Below are 12877 nucleotides of genomic sequence, written 5' to 3'. Positions count from 1 at the left end.
CAAGTGTCCTGGTAAAAGACAGCTGGAAGAGATCTTTCTGGTGCCCCCTGGTGGCCATGAACAGCTGAAATCCCGCTCTCTGGATGTTCTGGACACATTCAGCTTGCATGTGTGGAGCCAAAGCCATGTGACCCAATACTGACAGGGAGCACAGCTTCTTCCCCTGAAAAGAGTTGATTTTGAGACATGAATATGAAGAAAACTCCAAATTTTACAATTCCATGCTTCAAATTTCTACATTGCATGTGTGTGCATGGTGATTAGATATTGTCCTCTGGGGAAAAAACAGATTTATTTTTTAACATTTAGTATACATATTCTTACTAGGCCAGGTGGTGCTGGGTACGGTTTCTTATAGTGAAGCTCTCCAAAAGGCAGGCAGAGGGAACTCTGTGTTGAGGACAAGACGCCACTCCTGCATCGTCCCAGGCTCTGATACAAGAAATTTAACATTTCAGTTTTACCAGTATGCTCACGATCTCTAGAAGTGGGCTTAAAGTTTATGGGATCTTATGCACCTTTTATAGGAAAGAAAACACGGAGAAAAAAGGGCACAGGAGGACCAACTGTGGAAGGTGTCCCCCCGCCATTCAAGAAAAGTCCCTGCTTGCAAACTCGATTCACAGTAAGTTGAGGGGCCTGGGGAGGTGGGGGCTCCGTCCTCAAGGTCCCCCTCCATGGGTCTGCTCCCTGCCGGCAGACCACCTGCCACACCAAGCAGCTTTACCTAGATGTGGGGGTTGCAGATTGTATGTTTTTGGCACTATGAAAAAAATTAATAATGGAATAGAATCAAATGGATCAAATGTGGTCAGACAGGGTGAGAGTGCCCACCTGTGTCTGTGCGGGAGTCCCAGGACTCCATGCACTCAGTTGTGAGGTGGCCTCAGCTCTGGGTGTCATCCTTCCAGCATGACCCAGAATCCCCGCCTGCTGAGCTTCCTGGCCATGGGAGACTTGCTGCCGACTTGTCCATACACATTTCACAGAAGCAAAGAAAGAGAGCTGGGAGACCGGGACAGCACGCAGGGCGTGGAATTCAATGATATTTTTAGTCAGAGGAACCTTCCTCCAAAGGTAGTTTAAGCAGAAAAACATCCCCAGGCAGAACCATCCCGACTGAGAAAGAGGTGAGGCCGAGGCCTGCCTGTTCAGGCAGCTCCCAGCATGAGGGTCCCCACCCGAGCCCGGTCTTCCCTGTTATACGACAACCTGGGGCCAGAGAGCTAACGAGGCTTGTTTACGCTCAAAAGAGTGATTGGCCAAGAGCCCTTCCTTCCACTTGGTGTTCTTTCTGCTCTGTCATGTGTAGTTACTACTTCTTCTCAGTAGATGATTCATTTTCAATCTCTTTTTTTAAAAGATTTATTTATCTGAGAGAGTTACAGGTAGCGAAAGAGCACGAGCAGGGGAAGGGGTAGGAGGAGAAGCAGGGAGCTGAGCTGAGTAGGGAGCTAAGCTTGCAGGGAGTCTGACACAGGCTCCATCCCAGGGCCCTGGGATCATGACCTGATCATGACCTGAGCCAAAGGCAGATGCTTAACCGACTGAGCCTCTCAGGCGCCCCAATGATTCCTTTCCTAATAGTCATAGTAATGTTTCATTGATTGAACACCTACCAGCTGCTATACCAGGACAGGTTTTCCAAGTGTGGTCAGAAGGCCCAGAAGGTCTCAGCAGGGCTGTGAGGCCCTCTCTTTCCTAGCTACATCCCCGTGCAAGGCCAATATTGCAACCAATTGAATGGAGATGAAGCGGTGGGATCCAGAGCCTTCTATCATGCCAGATATTCAAGTCACTTGTCAAAACATAAAATACTGCCACTCTTTTAATTTTTAAAGATAGCTCTTGGGGTGCCTGGGTGGCTCAGTGGGTTAAGCCTCTGCCTTTGGCTCAGGTCATGATCTCAGGGTCCTGGGATCGAGCCTCGCATCAGGTTCTCTGCTCAGTAGGGAGCCTGCTTCCCCCACCCCCCCCCCGCCCCTCCCCGCCCACCACCTGCCTCTCTGTCTGCCTCTCTGCATACTTGTGATCTCTGTCTGTCACATAAAAAAATAAAATCTTAAAAAAAAATAAAAATAAAAATAAAAATAGCTCTTTTGCATTAAGAACCCATTATTTGGGGGCACCTGGATGACTCAGTGGGTTGAGTGTTGGACTCTTGGTTTAGGCTCACGTCATGATCTCGGGATCCTGGGATGAAGCCCTGTATTGCGCCCTGGGCTCGGTGCAGAGTCTGCTTGTCCCTCTCCCTCATCTTCTGCCCTTCGCCTCCATGAGCACATGTGTGCGCTCGCTCTCTCTTAAATAAATGAATAAAGCTTTTAAAAATTAAAAAAAAGTTATTTTGTCAGCATGAAATGGTTTACTGTTGGTTGTAAATGATGAAATAAATCAAATATTTTTAAATGTTTCAGTTTAAAATTCTACTTGAAAACAAAAAAGCCTTAGGACTATCAGTTCAGTCTTGGGACGATCTGAATGATTTTTCACTAGCAAAAATGACTTGAAATTTATAATAGATATCTCTGTACCAGTCCATCTTCAACCAATTGACTGCCATATAACAGCTCTTCTCCAATGCGGGGTGAGATTTTTCACCACAGGTCAAAAAATGGCATATATTATGATATATGATAGATAAAAACTATAATAAGCAAAAGCTCTTTAGGGTTCTTAATTTTAAGAGTGTAAAAGCGTTCTGATGTAAAATATTTGAGAACTGTTGACATGGTGCATAACATTTAGCAATCCTTACATCCCTGTAAATAGGAATTATCTTTATTTTACAGATAAGGAAATGGAAGCTCTGAGAAATTTAGTAACTTGCCAATCAAAGAGCTGGTGTATTTCTACAGCTGTGTAGTGAAGTATCTCGAAAACTAATGCTTCAAAATAACAAATAAATTCAAACATTTTCAGAATTCCTATGGGTCAGGAACTTGGGAGCAGCTTAGCTGAGTGATTTAGGCTCAAGTTCTCTGATGAGGCTATAGTCAGATGTTGGCCAGTATCGCCATCATCTGAGGGCCTGACTGGGACTGGAGAACCTGCCTCTAAGATGGTTCACTCACATGGCCATTGGGAGGAGGTCTTAGTTCCTCACTGTGTGTACCTCTCCAGTAGGCCCACATTGAATGTCATTATGACATCACAGCCAAGAGATCCAAGAGAAAGACCAAAATGGAAGCTTTGGTGTCTTTTATGACCTAGTTTTGGAAGCTATACATCATCATTGTCATTTTATTTGTGAGAAGCAAGTCCTAAATCCAGCTCACACTCAAGGAGTGAAGAATTAGGCTCTGCCTTCGGAAGAACATATTGAAGAATTTGTGGAGAAATTTTTAACCATCACGGCTAACTAGTGGCAGACCCAGACTTCAAACTCAGGTCTATCTGAACCTCATACCTTTCCACTATACAACCTTCTCAGGGTATGCCCTCAATCCTCTATTGCAATTTCCTTGAGTTATGGATTGAGAAGGAATTCAATGACTATTTTTTTAAAGGATTTTATTTATTTATTTATTTGAGAGAGAGAGGATATGCACAAGTGGGGGGAGAGAGGAGCAGAGGGGAAGGAGAGAATCTCCAGAGACTCCACACTGAGCATGGAGCCCGACTCAGAGGGCTTGATCTCATGACCCTGAGATCACAATCTCAGCCAAAACCAAGAGTCAGATGCTCCACCAACTGAGCCACCCAGGCGCCCCTCAGTGGCTACTAACTGAGATACGGAAAAGAAAAAACATCTCTAGAGCTCATTCCATTGTGACTTATTCTTTGAAAGATAATGTTACAAATGAGCATAATCACCAGAGTGGTGAGGCAGGTAGCATCGGCAGAGATTTTGTCCCCTGGTCTCATCCCTCCTGGACCTGAGGTGTTGCTTGGACACCCAAGCCTGATATGCACATCCGTTTGGCCCAGGCTCTTACACTCTAGCCTTACCTGGAGGGCTCCATGGTCCACAGCCTGCGAGGTTCTAGCCCTGTGTTAGATATACACGTTCTCAACTGCTAGCCTCTGTGGCATGGATAAAGACAGAGCTATAATTCAGTTGCCCATACCGGCATATGGATTTGATGTAAAGAAAAACCATCTTTCCAATTGTCTGGGTGACAAAACACAAGCTCTTGGCCACAACAGGGTCTGAGAAAAGAATGTGGGTGTATCAGGGCAAATCTGGAAAAATATCCATCTTGAATTTTTTTTTTAAGATTTTTATTTATTTGACAGAGATCACAAGTAGGCAGAGAGGCAGGCAGAGAGAGAGGGGGATGCAGGCTCCCTGCTGAGCAGGGAGCTCGATGCGGGGCTCAATCCCAGGACCCTGGGATCATGACCTAAGCCAAAGGCAGAGGCTTTAACCCACTGAGCCACCCAGGCACCCCTCCATCTTGCATCCTCCTCCCTCCTCCTCCTCCAACTATTGAAAGCTATGTAGTTGATTCTGTGGGCCACATTTTCACAGACCCATCAATTCCACAGACCTTCACTAAGCACCCCCATGTGCAAGGAAAATCTTAAGACTTTCATATCAAATCTGTTCCTTATCAAAACATCTCTCGGTTGTCATAAGGGGATTCCAAACATCGTCTGGAGGCTGGCAGCTCCCCTTGGGAACACAACTGGGGAAGTGGAACACTCTGGCACCAACTACATACCTGGCGAGGTTCGAGCTCTACTCTCCACACCACATTTTATGACTCTGATGAAGAAACTCACACTTTCTTCGTGTAACTTGGGCTTTTTCAGGTTCTGATGCAGGCCCCAGCTGCTCTTCTCTTTCTGGGACTGGACTGCAAAGTAATCAGCGCGAGATCTGTGGCACTAAGAGTCATAATTCCAGAAGAGTCTGTGGCAAAAAGCCACTTGAAGGTGAGCGTGACAAGGGGGCCTTGCAAGGAAGGCGTTAAGTGGGGATGGCTGTTGTTTGCCGGCAATGAGTTGTATTTTTCCTCTTTCTTTTTAGAATTTCATTACAAATACAACATGCCAGGACAGAATTACTTAAATCCTAATGAAAGAAGTGCCTTTGTCAAGCTCTGCTTTTTAAACGAAAATAAAAACTCTTCACCTTGTAAGTACATCTGCTGCACGATCTCATCTTTGTAAGCAGGGTGGTCTCCCAGGCATGGGGGACCTGTATCATACCGACCACTGCTTCCCTTTGGGGTGGGGGATGCCCTGCCCTTTCCAGTCTGCTCCTTGGTTCTCTAGTACTCACCTGAGGCTCCTGCATCCTGGATGGCCAGAGGCTGGGCCAGGGCTGGGAGACAGAAAATCCTGGCAATGATGGCAATAATAAACCTTGAAACTTATTATGTGCTAACTCAGTGTAAGTACGTAACAAATGGTAAACATTTACTATACAAATGACCAACCGAAAAGTCGCCACTAGTATTGCTATTATTCAGGAGTGGTGAAAGCTTTAAATACGTCCCTACTAAAAGTTTGCATGTTAAAAAAAAACAGACTATTTTTACACTCCTTAAACATCATTTTGCTAATTTCAACGCAAAATTTTGCTGTCATTGGAAAAAAATAAAAGCCCACAAACATTTATTTATAAAGATGAATAAGGCACGGCTCCTCCCTCCCCAAGGAGTTCTACGAAAGGAACTCACCCCCCAAAAAGTAAAGTTCATGGCAAAATGTGGTGCTAGAATTGTAAAGTCAGAGTGTGCTAAGGGAACAAAAGGGAAGGAAGGAAATACTCCATGTTTTGCTTCTGAATGGCAGCCGTATCAGGTTCTTTAACATCCTCTCCTTGTGGGAAACCTCCAGCTCTTTCTCTCCTTATCTGTGGACAGGGCATCAGGGAGAATGTTTCTTATCTTTCACAATTGCCAATTTCCAAGATGAAAGAATGCCATTTACCAGATTGCACTCAGCTGTGTGCCTCCTATGTCCCCAGCTGCCAAATCCTTCAAGTGGATGTGTTCTGTCAAGATGACAGCCACCAAAACTCTGCAGAAGTAACAGAGCAGATTTTTTACTATCTCCTTGGCCTTTGGGTTTATAGCCCATGAGACCTGTCATTCCAATACATGAGGGAATGAGGGGTCAACTGAGTCACTGGAAGTGTGACTTCGAGCCACATTAGTAACTGTACAGTGGCCGAGAGGGCGGAAGTCTTAGAGAGGTATTGCTCAACATTGAAAAGAACCTTCCAGAAATTGGAATGGAGTGGGCTGTTGTGGGAGGTCGTGAGCCCCATCTGCAGAGATGTCTCTACAGATCCCATCCGGAGACAATGAACTTTGTCAGGATGTACAAATCTGTAGGCCAGACTAGAACTGGAGCAGATGACCCTATGGTCCCTCCCCAACTTTGAGTTTCTATGTTTCAAATAAAATCCAAAATTGTATTTGGAGACTAGCAAAGGATTAAGACTAAACTCATTAGTATCTCTGCTCATCACAACTTAGGTTTGGGTGGTCAACATGTCTAATTTGGACCTTCTGGCTTCTGCTCTGCCTTCCATGTCTGAGGGACAATGTCTCCCAGTTCCCTTATCAAATGGGACCCTCCTGAGGGGGAGTGAAGCCTAGCTATAAGAGACTGGTGAATAAGACAGGAGACCTGGGAAGGAGAACCAGCAACAGAGAAGGCAGACTTATTGGCCACTACTCTTCTTTCTTCCTTTCCCTGGCTTTCTTGTCATCCACAGTGCCTTTCCTACATTTATCTTTTTTGTTTAGTCTATTTTCTGGAATTGTCTTAGTAACATAATTTAGTTTCTGACTCCTAGAAACCTTGCTCCTGTGTTTGGAGAAGACCTCAATCCCCATCAAAGGGATAATCCCTCCACTTGTCAGATGAAGTAGTTGAGTCCACAGAAACTGGTCGGCATGCTCAGGTGTCACACAGCTAGCTCCCAGCAAACCTAAACCTAGACTCCTGGTCTTATGGCTACTGATAAAACCCCTGTTAAAGGTTGATTTTCTTAAGATAAATGAGTTAAATTTCTTTTCCTGAATTCAGAATACCTGATAGAAAGTTCTTTGTTTTCTATGTTCCCCAATTTTCTTCTCAAAATTTCATGAAATATTTCACACAGAAAAGTCTGGGACCATTTTTTAAAAAAGATTTTATTTATTTATTTATTTGACAGAGAGAGAGATCACAAATAGGCAGAAAGGCAGGCAGAGAGAGAGAGAGGAGGAAGCAGGCTCCCTGCCGGCAGAGAGCCTGATATGGGGCTCAATCCCACATGCCTGGGATCATGACCTGAGCCGAAGGCAGAGGCTTTAACCCACTGAGCCACCCAGGTGCCCCTGGGGATCATTTCTGATGCTCTGAATTTAATCATAGCTAACATCTTTCAGCTCGTTCAAAGCCAGAATGGATCTGTTCCCAGACATTGAATCCAAAATTCTCTCATGATGAACATGAGCCCATACCAGGAAAGTAAGTATTATTTTATTATTAATAACAAATATGACTACCCACTAGTTGGGTACATACAATGTGCTTAGTGCATGAAATTACTGGCCCAAGATCACCTAGATCATAAGTAGTTGAGCCAAGATTCAAATGAAAGTATGGCTAATACTTCAAACATACATGTATTCATTCAACAAGTATTTGAGTGTTAACATCAAGGTCCTGGGCCAGGTTCTTAGGACACAGTGAAAAATTAAACTACTGTCCCGGACCTCATGGAAGTTACTTTCCTGGTAGAAGAGCCAGTCTTTGTAAGTGCCAAAAAGAGGGTGTAGCGAGTACCATTACCTAATTTGGGGGTTCAGGAAAGCTGACCACCAAAGGAGAAGTATGAATCAATTAGCAAGGGGGTGTAAAGGTAAGAGTGAAGCCATTCCAGTTTAAGAGAGCTTGCTGGAGTGGGAAGGCCCCCTGGCAAATTCCAGAACAGTGCAGTGGCTGTGTCTGTGGGGCATGATGGGGCTGGTGAGGGGAAGCTGGTGGGATGGATGGGCAGGGCGAGACCATGCAAGGGCTTGTAAGCTACAGGAAGGATTTCAGACTTTTGAGTGTAACAAGCCAATGAAGTTTTTAACCAGGGCGTTTTTAAAGTTTCCTAGTATTTGTAAAAGATCATTGTAACTACTAAATGAGCAGGAATGGAGGAGAGGAGTCAAGGATTGGAGCACAGAGGCCAAGGAAGAGGCTGGTGCGATAGTCCAGGTGAGATGGTAGTAGCTTGTTCAAGAGTGGTAGCGAAGGAGAGAGAAAGGTCTAGTATCCAAGAGCTATTTAGGAGGCAGAATCAATAACAGTGTAGCAGAGTGGTTAATAGTTCAGGCTCTGCGCTCCTTCACGAAGTCTGAACTCAGTAGCTACTATCATAATGCAGGGTCGTGTTTAAGAATGTGGCCTCTGGTGACATCTTGGTTTGCATCTTCGTTCTGTGTCCTTGAGCTGGTTGCCTGACCTCTGACTGCCTCCCTTTCCTCACTATATTTCCCCAGTATTCCCCACATGGGAATCATAATAGTGCCAAACTCATTGAGGATTGGGTCAATACATATAAAGCACCTGGAAAAGTACCTGGCATTCAGCAAGTGATGGCTGTTATTGTTGATCATGGTGACCGATTGGATGTGGGGAGACAGAGGACTCTGAAGCCCACACCCTTCCCGTTGCACGACATTGCCTTGCCCTGCCTGGAGTTTTTCATTAGCTAGGGGCTCCTGATGCTGATATTCTCTGATGCTCTCAACTGGATGGTAGATTCAATGTGTTAAACTAACCTGTAGAACCAAGTCATGTGAATGTGGCAGGGGAGAGGAATGAAGGGGGGCTTCGGGTCATAGCATTCAGAGCCACTTTCTGGAGATGACTGCCGCAAGTGTTTTATATACCAGCGAAGTACTGCTTAACAGAAGGAATCTCAAGCCAGGGGGAATGTGAGGATGAATCCATGGCCCATGTGTCAACAGGCAAGGTCTTATGGCATCTCTTAGCATGGTTGTGCAAAGCATAACACCAGGCAGTGCCCTTTGCATAGACTGTAAATGAAACCTCCCAGAGCTATGCAGTGCACAACTGGAACAACTGTTACATGGTGACAGTGGCCCCCATTATTCACCCAGCCCATCAAGAGACAGAGTGATACTTCTAGTTTAGTAGTCCAGGGGAGCCTGTTTAAAGAGGTGCTGCTTTTATCTTTCTACTGCTGCTGCCTCCTTGCTCTAAGCTCACTGGTGCTAGATGAACTCAACTCAAAGTGCCTGCAATTGGCAGATTTGTGTGCATTTGTTTTATAATATGCAGGGTAGAAGGCAGGCTCGAAAAATAATGAAAACTGAATAAAAGTCGGAGTTTTGCCTCTTTCAGTGCCAAAGGAAGACAGATTCTGGGAGAAAACACCCTTCACGGTCATGGAACAAATCATTTCTGTGGTCAGCCACAACAGGACTATGGGAGCTACAAAAGGCAGATACTGCACAAACTCCTCACCCCCAACACACACACAGTCATTCCTGAACCACCACAGAACTAGAGGGAGAGGGGAGCTTTATACAATTATGCTTTTGCCTTCCATAAACAATCTTAAGGTTTTCATGACCTATAATTCAGACCTTGCTACACCCTCACCCCATTTCCACTCCTGCAGGATTTGGGGAAGCAAGTCCTTAAGCAACTTTGGCAGTATTGAAGAAACAGAATCTGAGGTGAGGAACTTCAGGAAAAAAACCTTTCTAGAATCCTTGCAGCTTGTAAGTATGGTCTTGACCACAAAACTGATGGCTTTTAAATTATTACATTATGGGGGGACCAGAAAACGCTCCACTAAAATCAACTTGTGCTCAGCACTAACATAAAGACACACAGCATGAGCAGCTCCGTGGTTGTATTATTCCTAAATTGGTTCCAAGGGAAATTTCCTGGAGAAAGCTGCAGGCAGCAGCTTGTTTCCAGTCGCTCACAAGTCTGTTCCAGTGACAGTGGGGTTAGAGCTGCCTGCAGTTCCCTATTTTCCAGTCAAACCCCAGGCCATTTCAAACGCTTTCAACACAAGCACTAGTCTCCGTGGGTGCCCTCTCAGGGGTTATGACCCTTCCCTCTCCTCTGACGACCCCCAAGAGCTTGCCTTCTTTCTCACAGATCTCTTCCTCTGTGGCTGGGCGCGACCCAGCAGGTTGCTGATCTCACCCTCTGAGTCACATTCATTGGTCACGTGTTGGGTGGGTTTTCTTTTTTTTTTTTTTTTCTGTCCCTTTCCCTAAAAAATATATTCCATCTCAGACCAGTTACCTAGGAAACCAACAGTCAAAAACAGGAATAGACTGGGTGGGAAAAGAATACTCCAAAAATTCCACCTTTCAATGTTTAATAATGAGATAACCCAATTAACAGAAACAGTAACTTTAAATAAAATGTGTGGATTTTTCCTCTGTAGATTTTAAACTTGTCTTTGGATCATGCCCTAAGGACAGCAACCATTTTGAAAGAAACCACTGATCGAATGATTAGAACTATTGCAGAAGATCTTGCCAAAGTAAAGAGATGGAGGAATCAACTGAAATACTAGTTCAACCCAAGGCAACCGAGGACTTAAAAAAAAAAAAAAGAAATGCAAAGAAAACTTGATCTTCCTCCCCAAAGTATCTTCTTATACCATTTAGGAAGGTGACTTTCTAGAGAAAACAGCAAAACTATGGGGGCAAAGGGGTAGCGCACAAAGTGCTTAAAAGGAAAAAAACAATGGACCCTGATTCTTAAAATTGAATCAACAAGTATTTATTTTAAAATAAATCTATTATTCCTAATTCCTAATAAAAAAAAAATCAAAGCAATAAACTAGGGGAACCTGGCTGACTCCATGGGAAGAGCATGCGACTCCTGATCTCAGGCTCAAGAGTTTGAGCCCCACCTTGGGTATAGAGATTATTTAAAAAAAAAAAAAAGGATAGAACCAAAATATACTTTTGCCTATTAGTATGGCAAAAACTAAAGTTTAGAAAAGCCAGTGTCAGCGAGGTTGGGGGTGACAGATGCTTTTGTACCCTAGGGATGGAAGTGTAAATTGGTGTAACCTGGGGGGAAGGCAACTTGGTATCAAATCCTACAAATGTAAAAAAGCACTTACCTTTTGAGCAGCAACCCCACTATTAGAAGTTACTTCCTAGGGAACTCACATAATAGGTCATGGTATTACGCAGGGGTAGCCAGTGGAGCACGGAGGGGAAGAGTCCCCATATGGAACTCATCTAATACCCACTGTGGAGATTCACAAATAACAGTCATGCAGTTAGTGCTCTGTAGCTGCGGAAAAAAATGAGGCAGATTATCTTGCAAGATAGTGAAAGAAAGCAAGGACGACCAATAATACATGCAGTGTGCCCTCATTCGTGTATGTTTTTCAAAGGGCATACATATTTTCTGGGAAAATACACAAAACTATTCAGTGGACCTCTAGGAAATGGAACCTGGGTGTCGTTCAGGGAAGGAAGAATCTTTACTTTTACTTTCTGTACAGTATGAAATTCTTATGTTTATAATGTGAACTATGTGAAGATCTCCTGAAGTCAGATGCAAAAATGTTAGTCCTAGATTAATGTTGGGACAAAAGTGAAGACAATTCTCTAAAACTATGGACTAGTGATTAACTAAGTGTATATAGCATTTTATGTAGACTGTCAGAACAAGACATTTTTTTGTTTTAAAAAAATTTTTTATGGGGTGCCTGGGTGGCTCAGCGGGTTAAAGCATCTGCCTTCGGCTTAGGTCATGATCCTGGGGTCCTGGGATGGAGCCCCACATCAGGCTCTCTGCTCCACAGGGAGCCTGCTTCCTCCTCTCTCTCTCTGCCTGCCTCTCTGCCTACTTGTGATCTCTGTCAAATAAATAAATAAATAAAACTTTAAAAAAATTTATTATTATTTATTTATGTATTTATTTTGCTTCTTTAAGACTGGTTTATAACCTTTCATGACAGAGCAGCCCAAGATTGGCTCTTTCCCTGCTTCCTGAGGTCTCTATTCACTCCAGTCAACAATTCCCAATCCCCAGAGCTTTAGTCAGTGGTAAGCGGAGTTGATCCATCCCCACTTTGAAGATTTTTGTGGCCAAGGCAGCTGCTATTTGTCTAGCTGGCTGAAGAATGGGCTATTTTTAACCTTAGGGCTTGGGAATTGGTTTAGAGTACCTTAGAAGAGATAAAGCAGAGGCCAGATGGAAGAAGATATCTCTGACTTTGTGACTGAAGGTACTTTTTAAGTCTTGGCACCATAAGGAAGAGAGTGAAGATGGGTAGTAGCATTTTATTTATTTATTTTTTAAAAAAGATTTTATTTATTTGACAGAGAGACAGATCACAAGCAGGCAGAGAGAGAGAGAGAGGGAAGCAGGCTCCCTGCTGAGCAGAGAGACCAATGCGGGACTTGATCTCAGGACCCTGGCATCATGACCTGAGCTGAAGGCAGAGGCTTTAAACCCACTAAGCCACCCAGGCGCCCCAGGAAGTAGTGTTTTAAAAGAGGGAGCTTAAACTGTACGTATGCTAATAGGCATCTAGATTTATCACTTACCTAAATTTAATCACAACTTGATAACTTGTTTTGTGTGCCAAGCATCACTATCCTGTCCCCAAGGTTAAAATTAAACTTTTCTGAAGAGTTCAAGGGCTCTCGTACAAATCATTAGCTCTTAACCTTTTCTGGGTCCAACCCTCTTTGAAAAACTATTGAAAGCTATGGACTCTCCCTTCCCCATGCTCCCCTCTTACAGGGAAAAGGGATGTAAGAACACACACAATTTTTTTTAAAGTTCATGGACACCTAAAGCAAATCCATGGAACCTAGGCTAGAAAGGACCACCACAAATGAATGTTTCTAAACCCTCAACTAACCTTTAAAGTAACTTAACTACTGTAATCACTTATTTAAAAATATGGCGCATCTCT

At 43.9% G+C, this 12877-nt stretch overlaps 1 protein-coding gene across 1 annotated transcript in view; it reads left to right on the top strand.

The window, feature by feature from the left end:
- AKNAD1 (AKNA domain containing 1) overlaps positions 1-11668 on the top strand; it is a 35184-nt gene extending 23516 nt beyond the window's left edge. The window contains exons 8-13 of the mRNA XM_044238811.1: positions 528-625; positions 4759-4881; positions 4976-5083; positions 7335-7416; positions 9515-9644; positions 10373-11668. Coding sequence (XP_044094746.1) covers positions 528-625; positions 4759-4881; positions 4976-5083; positions 7335-7416; positions 9515-9644; positions 10373-10504 — 673 coding nt within the window. The 3' untranslated portion in view covers positions 10505-11668. The remainder of the gene's footprint in view (positions 1-527; positions 626-4758; positions 4882-4975; positions 5084-7334; positions 7417-9514; positions 9645-10372) is intronic.
- Positions 11669-12877: the final 1209 nt, after the last annotated feature.

This window comes from Neovison vison, chromosome 2, assembly GCF_020171115.1.
Source record: "Neovison vison isolate M4711 chromosome 2, ASM_NN_V1, whole genome shotgun sequence".
NCBI lineage: Eukaryota > Metazoa > Chordata > Mammalia > Carnivora > Mustelidae > Neogale > Neogale vison.
This window is presented reverse-complemented; position numbering and strand designations above follow the sequence as displayed.